Source organism: Oncorhynchus tshawytscha, linkage group LG03, assembly GCF_018296145.1.
Source record: "Oncorhynchus tshawytscha isolate Ot180627B linkage group LG03, Otsh_v2.0, whole genome shotgun sequence".
NCBI classification, from domain to species: Eukaryota; Metazoa; Chordata; class Actinopteri; order Salmoniformes; family Salmonidae; genus Oncorhynchus; species Oncorhynchus tshawytscha.
Window position 1 is genome coordinate 67,312,870 of NC_056431.1, and position 14,223 is coordinate 67,327,092.

Genomic DNA, 14,223 nt, shown 5'->3' on the forward strand with positions numbered 1-14,223 from the left:
AGTGGGGTATGCGGGTCTCCATCAATCTCTGTAGGTGGTTGAGTTTTCTAAAGTCAAAGTAAATCACGTTTACGTGATGACATCACACTTTGTTACTTTGTATAGTTTCTTGAAGCATTCGGACAGGAGAGCAGTGCTACAAATTGTATGAGTCAAAGGGTCCTGCACACTGTTGGGTGGCCGGGTGCCCATATAAGGCATATGGCTCTAATATATTTCTTAAATGTCAAATGATGTCTCATTATTTCTCACCATCATTTATGTTGATCAATATTTCGGTTGTGCTGGCCTAATTTGTAAATGATCAAATAAATGTCTGATCAATACATACAATTCTGAATATATTGCTATTTATAATGCTAATGAAGAGGCACCAATAAATTGTCCAGTACACTCATTATATGCTGTTTTCATATACATACCTTTATGTCTACACTTCTAAGGTGTCTCAGGCTTTACTAATTATTGTGAAGAAATGTATTCTGTAATTAGTTACAAAACAATAGTCTGACTAAACTTCATATGGAGAAAAGGAATGCTGTATCCTATTTTGGAAACGTACGACTTTGTTATTGGACTAATATATGCATAAACACAGTGCATCTGTACACCAAGAATGATATGTAAATGTGACACATGTCAAGAACACGAGCCAGTTCTCTTGGCCATGAGAGCATTTTGCAGAGAAAATGGGTTGTGAATTACAATTTAGGTAAGGATTGTTTACCTTGTTACCAGGCGACGACCACAAGGGCGTTTTCAAAGAGCTCTCATTCAAGGCGAGCTCATGAATATAAGCTCTCCTCCCACTCAGCCTGTTCTTTCAGGCTTCCTGATAGTTAGAGATCAGAGAATGTACAATTTCTTCAATTCTGAGCATTTTAATGGTGTAAAAATATTATGGGGGATGTTTTGGTCATGCAAAGGCTATTTTTGCTTGGGAAATAGGATGATTTAGGAGAAATTGTAGAAATAGGCAGGGTTTAGGGTTGTCATTAGTTGACACAAAGTCCTTTTTAATACAAAAAAACAGACAATGCTGACAGAATTTCTGATTTCTTAAAGAAAATAGTGAGGTAATAAACAATATATTTATAAATGATTGTAAAGCAATAAATAATTTAAGACTATATACTGGACACTGAGTTATTAACAAAAGGAGCAAAGTTCACAGTACACATGGAGAAATGCCCGTAAAATGACTAGCATACATCCCAAGTCATGTTTAATACATGTGTGACTGGACAGCCTATATCCAAAGTCATGTTTAATACATGTGACTGGACAGCCTATATCCAAAGTCATGTTTAATACATGTGACTGGACAGCCTATATCCAAAGTCATGTTTAATACATGTGACTGGACAGCCTATATCCAAAGTCATGTTTAATACATGTGACTGGACAGCCTATATCCAAAGTCATGTTTAATACATGTGACTGGACAGCCTATATCCAAAGTCATGTTTAATACATGTGACTGGACAGCCTATATCCAAAGTCATGTTTAATACATGTGTGACTGGACAGCCTATATCCAAAGTCATGTTTAATACATGTGACTGGACAGCCTATATCCAAAGTCATGTTTAATACATGTGTGACTGGACAGCCTATATCCAAAGTCATGTTTAATACATGTGTGACTGGACAGCCTATATCCAAAGTCATGTTTAATACATGTGACTGGACAGCCTATATCCAAAGTCATGTTTAATACATGTGACTGGACAGCCTATATCCAAAGTCATGTTTAATACATGTGTGACTGGACAGCCTATATCCAAAGTCATGTTTAATACATGTGTGACTGGACAGCCTATATCCAAAGTCATGTTTAATACATGTGTGACTGGACAGCCTATATCCAAAGTCATGTTTAATACATGTGTGACTGGACAGCCGTAGGAGTGGATGAAAAAGGGATCACATAAAGTTATTTGACGAGGACAACCAACAGTGAATACTGTGACTGCTCTGTCTGAATCACAGGAGGTTGGAGGCACCTTAATTGGGGAGGACAAGGCTCAAAGTAATGGCTGGAACTGAATAAATGGTTTCCATGCATTTGATACTATTCCATTCATTACATTCCAGGCCTTTTTATGAGTAGTCCTCCCCTCAGCAGCCTCCTGTGGTCTGAGTCATACAAAACTTATGTTGTAGGACAGGGTAAGCCAATTAAGAGGACAAGGAGGTGGAAGGCCAAGCAAGATAGAAAGAGTAGAGAGAGATTACATTACAGAGATAGAAATATGTAGAATAACATCTTTATCAAAGTACATAACTAGTCATTCACATCCCTCAGCTTTCAAATACACAGTTACCCCTCACTGTCCAACAGGCAATAAGATAGTCATAGGCCTACAATAGGTCATACTGGTTACTTCCATGGTCACATGTTTGAGGTGACTGGTAACACTCATCGAGCAACAATCTGAAAAGATAAACAAGGTATACTTTACATTCATTGCATTCATAATCTTTTTTATTTACAATAACCTTCTATTTGAAAAATATGAAGAGTCTTGTCTATTTCTAGACAGTCAAAGGTACCATGATGTGGACCAACAGAATTATGACAGTGACACAGGCCTACAGTACAACAAGACCGGTCAACACGATCCATGTCATCACTGACACCTGATCAGATTCATAGAATTAGAATTCTAATTCATTCTAGAATGTTATTCAAATTCTATTGGTTATGCCAGGTTCCAGCTTGTCCATAGCATTTTGTCTGCCGTAGTGCCATTGATATTAGCCTGTCCCAGGTCTGCTTGCACAGCTGACGGTCAGATCTAGGAACAGTACACCTTCCATCAATCCTAGACCTCATACTCCACTTGCTCATCCTGTGGATGGGTGGATAGATATGGATGAATGTAGCTTCTTTCTACAAACACTGCACTGTGTCTCTACAATTACACCAGAGCACCAGATCCATTCTCTAATCAATGACACTACTATCTATAGACTGGTCACTGGAACATTGGCATTAGTTGGCATTTTCTTGAAGTGGCTGACCAGTATCCTAATCCAGGGGCTTGCCTCTGGGTAAGGAGAGGCAAAGTTGGGTTTTGGGTGGGGGAGAAAGTACTGCTTTGTTGGGGGAGCCACCAGCTGGTGCTGTAGCGTTCGGCTCCGGAGACCAGGGGCGGCCTGATGTGGCCAGGGAAGGGTTCAGGGCTTGATGTCAGAGGAGCTGGTGTTGGTCTCACAGCAGCTGGATGAAGTGCTGAGGTTCCCTGAGCCACTGCCCTCTGTAATATATATATATATACACACACACACAGGGAGAGAGAAGTTAGAGGAGATGGTTTAGGAGAGATGCTCACACACAGAGAGGTTAAAGGAGATGGCGTAGGAGAGATGCACACACACACGCACACACACACACATAATTGTACCTAGATGGAGAGGAGGTTGTACCTGAGCTGGTGAGAGACTGGCAGGACGTGGACTCTCCAATCAGGGTGTAAAGGTTGGCAGCAGCCACCCAGCCCTCCTGCTTAGTCTTCAGATTCTTCACAAACCTACAGAAACACACACAACCCCGTCCGCCCAATCAGCACTTAGCTACCTTTGCTACCTACTATGATGTGTCCTAATGAATATTACCCTGCTGGAATAGACTAGTGTGATTGTGTGAAACCCAGTGTCGAGGTAATATCCTCACCACTGGCCATCTTCTCCCTCCTTGATCAGCTGAACTGTTTCACCACTCTTGACTGACAGATCCTGGGTGCTGCACTTCTCATAGTCAGACACCACTGTGTACTTCCCTGCACACTGCACACCGTCAAGATAGGGTGTTACATTGTATGTACGATTGTAAACTATTCTTTTAAAACGGTTTGTACGTGGCACTACAAAACAGCTTGGAGTGGATGACAATCATCACACAGATACACACTCACCAGTTTCTTTCCCCCCTCGTCCTCAGGGTCGGAGGTTAGGGGCTCTTCAGTGCTAGAGTACCCATCATTCTCCTCGTTGGCGTCCAATGAGAGAGAGCCCTTAGTCCATCCTAGAGGAGAAAGGGAGAGAGGGGACATAAGAGTATGGTGTGGAGAGAGAGCGAGAGACACACACACACACACACACACACACACACACACACACACACACACACACACACACACACACACACACACACACACACACACACACACACACAGAGTGAGAGCAGGCACTGCAGCAACTTCTGCTTGACCAGATACAGTCAGTGACTGGGTGGACCGCAATCAGAGAGAACAGGACCAAGTCCAGTGGAACTCAACCATAAAGCCGTCAGTGAGCCTACAGTAATCATGCTGGACCATTCAGAACCGCAACACCACTAAGCAACCAGGAACGTGCCCGTTTCTTGGTAGATGTATTGCATGTGCATACACACACTCAGGCCTGGGAACACAGTGTGTAGGGAGTGAGAGAGACGAGGGGCAAACCTCTCAAGGAAATTCGGCAGCCATTTTGTGATCATTCCACATTTCAATAGTCTAAACCAGTCCAGTCGACTGCTGTACGGTTACCTCTCCTCTTGGTCTGTAAGAGACTCGAGGTGCTGAGCCACCTGACTCGGCCCAGGTGGAGGTGAGCGTAAGGGCCCGGGTCTGAGAGAGAGATAGATACACACGACCGCAATGAAACACAGTCAAAGGGATAGACCTCAGCGAACGTGCTCAAACCACAGTAAAGGACCGAGCGTGGTAACTACGACCACTGTTGCCTGTCAGTCAACACAATGTGTCATACATTCCCTGATGAACCATGTTCTCTTTGTCTGAGGGGAGAAACTGCTGTGTGTAAAAAAATCACCCTGACCAACCACGGTCGAAAGGATCAAAAACAGTGACAGTGGTCGACCACAGAGTCAGGGAATAGAGTTATTATGGGATGGTGTACCTTTGAAGCCGAACGGAGTGGGATCACTCTTTATCTCATGACGTTTGGTTTTATGGTCAGGGCTTGTGGGAGAACCTAGCCGAATAGAAGAGAAGAGAGTGAAGAGGAGCAGCTAGACACTATCAGGAAGTAGAAATCAGTAGTAGCACATCTTTAGAGTGGAAGTTACAGGAAGTATGTCTACTCTGTCAGTAGTAGCACATCTTTAAAGTGGAAGTTACAGGAAGTATGTCTACTCTGTCAGTAGTAGCACATCTTTAAAGTGGAAGTTACAGGAAGTATGTCTACTCTGTCAGTAGTAGCACATCTTTAAAGTGGAAGTTACAGGAAGTATGTCTACTCTGTCAGTAGTAGCACATCTTTAAAGTGGAAGTTACAGGAAGTATGTCTACTCTGTCAGTAGTAGCACATCTTTAAAGTGGAAGTTACAGGAAGTATGTCTACTCTGTCAGTAGTAGCACATCTTTAAAGTGGAAGTTACAGGAAGTATGTCTAGTCTGTCAGTAGTAGCACATCTTTAAAGTGGACGTTACAGTAAGTATGTCTACTCTGTCAGTAGAAGCACATCTTTAAAGTGGACGTTACAGGAAGTATGTCTAGTCTGTCAGTAGTAGCACATCTTTAAAGTGGACGTTACAGTAAGTATGTCTACTCTGTCAGTAGTAGCACACACCACAGGGGTGAAAAACAGAGATACATGGTCTGAAGCGGTCAATTTACTATTAGCTACAGTATAGCTCTAATTGGTCGGCTAAAGCTATGGGCCGAAGTTACCTCTAGACGCAAATCTGTACCTGGCAGAGAGAGAGGCATCCTGGGTAAAGTTAAGCTTTTTTTTGTCAGGAGGTGAGAAGTCTGTGGAAGGAAGCATGCCATTTTTTTCATGTTGTATTCTACAGTGCTGACATTAGCCTTGTAAAGCCCTGTCATGATGTAGTAACATAAAGTACTATGGCAGCCCCTGGTGGCGAGACAGTGCTATTACCTTTGCTGAAGTTGCTGAAGCCCTGCAAGGTAAAACGCTTTTTAGCCACTGCTGCTCTGTTAAAGGTAGGACTGGTCACTGCCCCGTCTGGGCCAGGAGAAGGAGAGGAGCAGGGTAGAGAGGGCAGGAGGGAGAGGCGAGTGGGATGAGAAACAGGAGAGTGACAGGAAGAGGCATGCGAGTCATAATAAAAGGGAGCGAAAGATAGAAAGTGCAGTGATGAGAGAAAGACATCCAAAATAGAAAGAAGAGACCACATAGGGAAAAAGGTGTAAGAGGGGAAAGTGAAGAGAAAGATTAGTCATCTCATCAAAGAGGGAGAAGCAAAGTTTAGTAAAGTGTAAAAGTCAGAAGGTAGTGTTGTTTAGATTAACAAGGGGAGCTTTAGTAAAGTGATAAGTATTAGACACAGGTGAGAGTAAAAAAAATAGTGCTGAATTTAGCATTAGACCCAGTTGAAAGGTGGTGTTCTGAGCTGGGTTTGCGTTATACAGCTGACGCTCCTACCCTCCCACCCCCCCCTCTCTGTTCACCTTTGGTTATTGGGGAGGAGTTAGCGTCGGGGCTGCTGGGTTCTCCCTTCTTCACCTTCATGCTCCTCTCCCCTCTTCTAAATGAACTGGGGGAAACAGGAGGATGAAACAGTCAGAAACACACTGCAACTCACAGAGGGTACACAACATGTTGTGTTCAGGTTATAACTATGATCAATCCTGTACCCACAAAACCCAGAACCATGTGATTTATACTAGACATACTAGACTGGAAAATAAAACTTTCTCTTTGGTGCAAGAGAGGCTAAGACAAGTTGCTTGGCTACCCAGACTCCTTGTTCTGGCCAAACGCTATGTCATGCCCACGGACGTTAGTGTCTTCTCCACAATCAGTCTGGATCTAAGTACCTCCCCGACCCAATTGTCATACTTGACTAACAGTAAAGATGCCTTCATAGAAAATTACTCAAGTAAAAGTGAAAGTCACCCAGTAAAAGTCAAAGTATTTGGATTTAAATATACTTACTTATCAAAAGAAAATGTAATTGGGAAAATAAACTTAAGTATCAAAAGTAAAAGTATAAATAATTTCACATTCCTTAAATTATTAAGCCAGTGGTTCCCAACCTTTGTCAGTTACTGTACCACCAACTGAATGTTGCTATGTACCACCAACTGAATGTTATTCTGTACCACCAACTGAATGTTACTCTGTACCACCAACTGAATGTTACTCTGTACCACCAACTGAATGTTGCTATGTACCACCAACTGAATGTTACTCTGTACCACCAACTGAATGTTACTCTGTATCACCAACTGAATGTTACTCTGTACCACCAACTGAATGTTACTCTGTACCACCAACTGAATGTTGCTATGTACCACCAACTGAATGTTACTCTGTACCACCAACTGAATGTTACTCTGTACCACCAACTGAATGTTGCTATGTACCACCAACTGAATGTTACTCTGTACCACCAACTGAATGTTACTCTGTACCACCAACTGAATGTTATTCTGTACCACCAACTGAATGTTACTCTGTACCACCAACTGAATGTTACTCTGTACCACCAACTGAATGTTACTCTGTACCACCAACTGAATGTTGCTATGTACCACCAACTGAATGTTACTCTGTACCACCAACTGAATGTTGCTATGTACCACCAACTGAATGTTACTCTGTACCACCAACTGAATGTTATTCTGTACCACCAACTGAATGTTACTCTGTACCACCAACTGAATGTTACTCTGTACCACCAACTGAATGTTACTCTGTACCACCAACTGAATGTTATTCTGTACCACCAACTGAATGTTACTCTGTACCACCAACTGAATGTTACTCTGTACCACCAACTGAATGTTGCTATGTACCACCAACTGAATGTTACTCTGTACCACCAACTGAATGTTATTCTGTACCACCAACTGAATGTTACTCTGTACCACCAACTGAATGTTACTCTGTACCACCAACTGAATGTTATTCTGTACCACCAACTGAATGTTACTCTGTACCACCAACTGAATGTTATTCTGTACCACCAACTGAATGTTACTCTGTACCACCAACTGAATGTTACTCTGTACCACCAACTGAATGTTACTCTATAACACCAACTGAATGTTACTCTGTACCACCAACTGAATGTTACTCTGCCCGGAGGACCCCTGAAGTACCCCGTCATGTGCATTTTACCAGCAGGCTATTGGTCTCATGATTCTTCTCTAGTACCCCCTGTGGATAAGCCCAGCACCCCCAGGTGTCCTAGTACCCCCAGGTGTCCTAGTACCCCCAGGTGTCCTAGTACCCCCTGTGGATAGACTCAGTACCCCCAGGTGTCCCAGTACCCCCTGTGGATAGGCCCAGTACCCCCAGGTGTCCTAGTACCCCCAGGTGTCCTAGTACCCCCAGGTGTCCTAGTACCCCCTGTGGATAGACTCAGTACCCCCAGGTGTCCCAGTACCCCCTGTGGATAGGCCCAGTACCCCCAGGTGTCCTAGTACCCCCTGTGGATAGGCCCAGTACCCCCAGGTGTCCAAGTACCCCCTGTGGATAGGCCCAGTACCCCCAGGTGTCCTAGTACCCCCTGTGGATAGGCCCAGTACCCTCAGGTGTCCTAGTACCCCCCGTGGATAGACCCAGTACCCCCAGGTGTCCTAGTACCCCCTGTGGATCGGCTCAGTGCCCTCAGGGGACCTTGTACCCCTGGTTGGGAACCACTCTATTAAGCAAACCAGACGGCACAATTTGTATTTACGGATAGCAAGGGGCATTCAAACACTCAGACATAATTTACAAACAAAGCATTTGTGTTTAGTGAGTCCGCCAGATCAGAGACAGGGATGTTCTCTTGATAAGTATGTGAATTAGACCACATTTTCCTGTCCTGCTAAGCATTCAAAATGTAAGTACTTTTTGATGTCAGGGAAAATGGATGGATTAAAATGTACATAATTTTCTTTAGGAATGTAGTAAAAGTAAAAGTTGTCAAAAATATAAATAGTAGAGTACAGAAACTCCAAATAAACAACTTAAGTAGTACTTTAAAGTATTTTGATAGGTCAATATGGGACAAATGTAGGAGAGAGTCTGTGATAGGTCAATATGGGACAAGTGTGGTAGGTGGTCAGTGATAGGTCAATATGGAATGGAACACTAGTCACTTTAATGATGTTTACATATCTGACATTACTCATCTCATATGTATATACTGTATTCTATCTCATTCACTGAGCATTGGGTATATGTTGTGTAATTTGTTAGATATTACTAGTTAGATTTACTAGAAGCTAGAAGAACAAGCATTTCGCTACACCCTCAATAGCACCTGCTAATCACGTGTATGTGACCAATAAAATGTGATTTGATATGGAACAAGTGTGGGAGGGGGTCAGTGATAGGTCAATATGGGTCAGGTGACTGACCCAAGGCTGACAGGTTCTCCAGCGGTAGGAGGGAACTGGAACAGTCCGTCTGACGACCTCTGTTGGCTGGCTTCTGGAAGACATGCAGGGAGATCTACCACAGTCCCACCTTATCATGAGCACTGAACAATGTAACACTCAATGTAATTAGAATATAATACACTCTAAGTATTAGAAAGAAAACAAATACTATATGACCCCAGGTCTACCTCTGTAGGCCTCCAGCTGTGTTGTCAGAACCTTCCGGATCTCGTTCACCCACGTCGTTTTCACCTCAGTCGTCGGGGCCTGAATTACAACGATGAAACCCATTACTGGTTAGTGCAGATATATGTGTTACATTCCAAACAGAGTCCGATGTGATTTGTGTGTCATTGTAAAAAAGAAATACATTGTCATGTAATCTATAGCAGTTGAATGGGCAGGGTTTGAGTGCTGGTCACGCACCTGCACAATGTACACCTCGTCCCGTGAGTTGCACCAGACCTCAAACTTCTTGTTGTCACCTTTGGCATTCTCAGTGATGCCCACAGCACTCATCTGGTAGAGGGCATACAGTGTTGGAAAATGTTACCTTCTAAAACATCTATTTCATCTAGTACTTCCGGCGCCGACAGAGATGGCCGCCTCGCTTCGCGTTCCTAGGAAACTATGCAGTTTTTTGTTTTTTTACGTGTTATTTCTTACACTAGTACCCCAGGTCATCTTAGGTTTCTTTACATACAGCCGACAAGAACTACTGAATATAAGATCAGCGTCAACTCACCATCAGTACGACCAAGAATATGTTTTTCGCGACGCGGATCCTGTGTTCTGCCTTACAACCAGTGTAACCGAGTGGATCACATGCAGCGACCAAAAAAAAAAAACGACTCAGAAAAAGAGGGAAACGAAGCGGTCTTCTGGTCAGACTCCGGAGACGGGCACATCGTGCACCACTCCCTAGCATTCTTCTTGCCAATGTCCAGTCTCTTGACAACAAGGTTGATGAAATCCGAGCAAGGGTAGCATTCCAGAGGGACATCAGAGACTGTAACGTTCTCTGCTTCACGGAAACATGGCTAACTGGAGAGACGCAATCCGAAGCGGTGCAGCCAGCGGGTTTCTCCACGCATCGCGCCGACAGAAACAAACATCTTTCTGGTAAGAAGAGGGGCGGGGCGTATGTCTTATGGCCAACGTGACATGGTGTGATGAAAGAAACATACAGGAACTCAAATCCTTCTGTTCACCTGATTTAGAATTCCTCACAATCAAATGTAGACCGCATTATCTACCAAGAGAATTCTCTTCGATTATAATCACAGCCGTATATATCCCCCAAGCAGACACATCGATGGCTCTGAACGAACTTTATTTAACTCTCTGCAAACTGGAAACGATTTATCCGGAGGCTGCATTCATTGTAGCTGGGGATTTTAACAAGGCTAATCTGAAAACAAGACTCCCTAAATTTTATCAGCATATCGATTGCGCAACCAGGGGTGGAAAGACCCTGGATCATTGTTACTCTAACTTCCGCGACGCATATAAGGCCCTGCCCCGCCCCCTTTCGGAAAAGCTGACCACGACTCCATTTTGTTGATCCCTGCCTACAGACAGAAACTAAAACAAGAAGCTCCCACGCTGAGGTCTGTCCAACGCTGGTCCGACCAAGCTGACTCCACACTCCAAGACTGCTTCCATCACGTGGACTGGGAGATGTTTTGTATTGCGTCAGACAACAACATTGACGAATACGCTGATACGGTGTGCGAGTTCATTAGAACGTGCGTTGAAGATGTCGTTCCCATAGCAACGATTAAAACATTCTCTAACCAGAAACCGTGGATTGATGGCAGCATTCGTGTGAAACTGAAGGCACGAACCACTGCTTTTAATCAGGGCAAGGTGTCTGGTAACATGGCTGAATACAAACAGTGCAGCTATTCCCTCCGCAAGGCTATCAAACAAGCTAAGCGCCAGTACAGAGACAAAGTAGAATCTCAATTCAACGGCTCAGACACAAGAGGTATGTGGCAGGGTCTACAGTCAATCACGGACTACAGGAAGAAACCCAGCCCAGTCACGGACCAGGATGTCTTGCTCCCAGGCAGACTAAATAACTTTTTGCCCGCTTTGAGGACAATACAGTGCCACTGACACGGCCTGCAACGGAAACATGCGGTCTCTCCTTCACTGCAGCCGAAGTGAGTAAGACATTTAAACGTGTTAACCCTCGCAAGGCTGCAGGCCCAGACGGCATCCCCAGCCGCGCCCTCAGAGCATGCGCAGACCAGCTGGCCGGTGTGTTTACGGACATATTCAATCAATCCCTATACCAGTCTGCTGTTCCCACATGCTTCAAGAGGGCCACCATTGTTCCTGTTCCCAAGAAAGCTAAGGTAACTGAGCTAAACGACTACCGCCCGTAGCACTCACATCCGTCATCATGAAGTGCTTTGAGAGACTAGTCAAGGACCATATCACCTCCACCCTACCTGACACCCTTGACCCACTCCAATTTGCTTACCGCCCAAATAGGTCCACAGACGATGCAATCTCAACCACACTGCACACTGCCCTAACCCATCTGGACAAGAGGAATACCTATGTGAGAATGCTGTTCATCGACTACAGCTCGGCATTCAACACCATAGTACCCTCCAAGCTCGTCATCAAGCTCGAGACCCTGGGTCTCGACCCCGCCCCTGTGCAACTGGGTACTGGACTTCCTGACGGGCCGCCCCCAGGTGGTGAGGGTAGGCAACAACATCTCCTCCCCGCTGATCCTCAACACTGGGGCCCCACAAGGGTGCGTTCTGAGCCCTCTCCTGTACTCCCTGTTCACCCACGACTGCGTGGCCATGCACGCCTCCAACTCAATCATCAAGTTTGCGGACGACACAACAGTGGTAGGCTTGATTACCAACAACGACGAGACGGCCTACAGGGAGGAGGTGAGGGCCCTCGGAGTGTGGTGTCAGGAAAATAACCTCACACTCAACGTCAACAAAACTAAGGAGATGATTGTGGACTTCAGGAAACAGCAGAGGGAACACCCCCATCCACATCGATGGAACAGTAGTGGAGAGGGTAGCAAGTTTTAAGTTCCTCGGCATACACATCACAGACAAACTGAATTGGTCCACTCACACAGACAGCATCGTGAGGAAGGCGCAGCAGCGCCTCTTCAACCTCAGGAGGCTGAAGAAATTCGGCTTGTCACCAAAAGCACTCACAAACTTCTACAGATGCACAATCGAGAGCATCCTGGCGGGCTGTATCACCGCCTGGTATGGCAACTGCACCGCCCTCAACCGTAAGGCTCTCCAGAGGGTAGTGAGGTCTGCACAACGCATCACCGGGGGCAAACTACCTGCCCTCCAGGACACCTACACCACCCGATGCTACAGGAAGGCCATAAAGATCATCAAGGACATCAACCACCCGAGCCACTGCCTGTTCACCCCGCTGCCATCCAGAAGGCGAGGTCAGTACAGGTGCATCAAAGCTGGGACCGAGAGACTGAAAAACAGCTTCTATCTCAAGGCCATCAGACTGTTAAACAGCCACCACTAACATTGAGTGGCTACTGCCAACACACTGTCAATGACACTGACTCTACTCCAGCCACTTTAATCATGGGAATCGATGGGAAATTATGTAAATATATCACTAGCCACTTTAAACAATGCTACCTTATATAATGTTACTTACCCTACATTGTTCATCTCATATGCATACGTTGATACTGTACTCTATATCATCGACTGCATCCTTATGTAATACATGTATCACTAGCCACTTTAACTATGCCACTTGGTTTACATACTTATCTCATATGTATATACTGTACTCGATATCATCTACTGTATCTTGCCTATGCTGCTCTGTACCATCACTCATTCATATATCCTTATGTACATATTCTTTATCCCCTTACACTGTGTATGACAGTAGTTTTTTTTGGAATTGTTAGTTAGATTACTTGCTCGTTATTACTGCATTGTCGGAACTAGAAGCACAAGCATTTCGCTACACTCGCATTAACATCTGCTAACCATGTGTATGTGACAAATAAAATTTGATTTGATTTGATTTGATTTGATTTGGATTTTTAACTCACTTGCAATATCAAACACTTGGTAAGACCGACAGACACACAACACAACACAACACAAGACAGACAGACAGACTCACACTAAGGGACTGTTTGAAGCTGTAGGACGGGGCTTTCTCGTAGCCCTCCCCATTCTCTTCGCGTCTCTTACAGAAGAGCAGGGCTTTCTCGTGCAGGAACAGGTGTCTCTGCATAGGCTTGAAGCGGGCCATGTCCTTGACCTTGGCGTGACCTTTCTTGTGTTCCGTCCACACGCTGAATGACCCCTGCATCAGCAGCCGGCCCAGGTCACCCAGGTGACCCTATCAGAAGAGGGGTCACAGGTCAGGAGAAAGTTCATGTGCCATCATAAGCTATGGTGCTGCTGACTCATGTAATATTGACATATCTGATATAATGTGATGTTGACGCCATGAAAGGAATATGTTTCATTCAATATGCAATACATTTCATAACAATATGCAGTACATTTCATACAATATGCAGTACATTACATACAATATGCAGTACATTACATACAATATGCAATACATTTTATAACAATATGCAGTACATTTCATACAATATGCAGTACATTTCATAACAATATGCAATACATTTCATACAATATGCAGTACATTTCATAACAATATGCAATACATTTCATAACAATATGCAGTACATTTCATACAATATGCAGTACATTACATACAATATGCAATACATTTTATAACAATATGCAGTACATTTCATACAATATGCAGGACATTTCATAACAATATGCAGTACATTTCATACAATATGCAGTACAT

General features: G+C 44.2%; 1 protein-coding gene across 10 annotated transcripts in view; it reads right to left on the reverse strand.

Moving 5' to 3' along the window:
- Positions 1–994: 994 nt before the first annotated feature.
- Positions 995–14,223, reverse strand: part of LOC112241913 (guanine nucleotide exchange factor DBS) — a 103,487-nt gene continuing 90,258 nt past the window's right edge. For 3 of the 10 annotated variants that reach the window (XM_042319856.1, XM_042319855.1, XM_042319859.1), the window contains exons 22-32: positions 13,513–13,734; positions 9,778–9,870; positions 9,540–9,618; positions 9,331–9,424; positions 6,427–6,512; positions 5,894–5,980; positions 4,909–4,983; positions 3,921–4,030; positions 3,680–3,792; positions 3,433–3,536; positions 995–3,263 (exon numbers count right to left, since the gene is read on the reverse strand). In XM_042319856.1, the coding sequence (XP_042175790.1) occupies positions 3,184–3,263; positions 3,433–3,536; positions 3,680–3,792; positions 3,921–4,030; positions 4,909–4,983; positions 5,894–5,980; positions 6,427–6,512; positions 9,331–9,424; positions 9,540–9,618; positions 9,778–9,870; positions 13,513–13,734 (1,143 nt within the window). In that variant the 3' untranslated portion in view covers positions 995–3,183. Of the gene's footprint in view, positions 3,264–3,432; positions 3,537–3,679; positions 3,793–3,920; positions 4,031–4,908; positions 4,984–5,893; positions 5,981–6,426; positions 6,513–9,330; positions 9,453–9,539; positions 9,619–9,777; positions 9,871–13,512; positions 13,735–14,223 lie in introns of those variants that run through there. The other 7 variants (XM_042319858.1, XM_042319857.1, XR_006083129.1 and 4 more) reach the window with 7 other exon arrangements.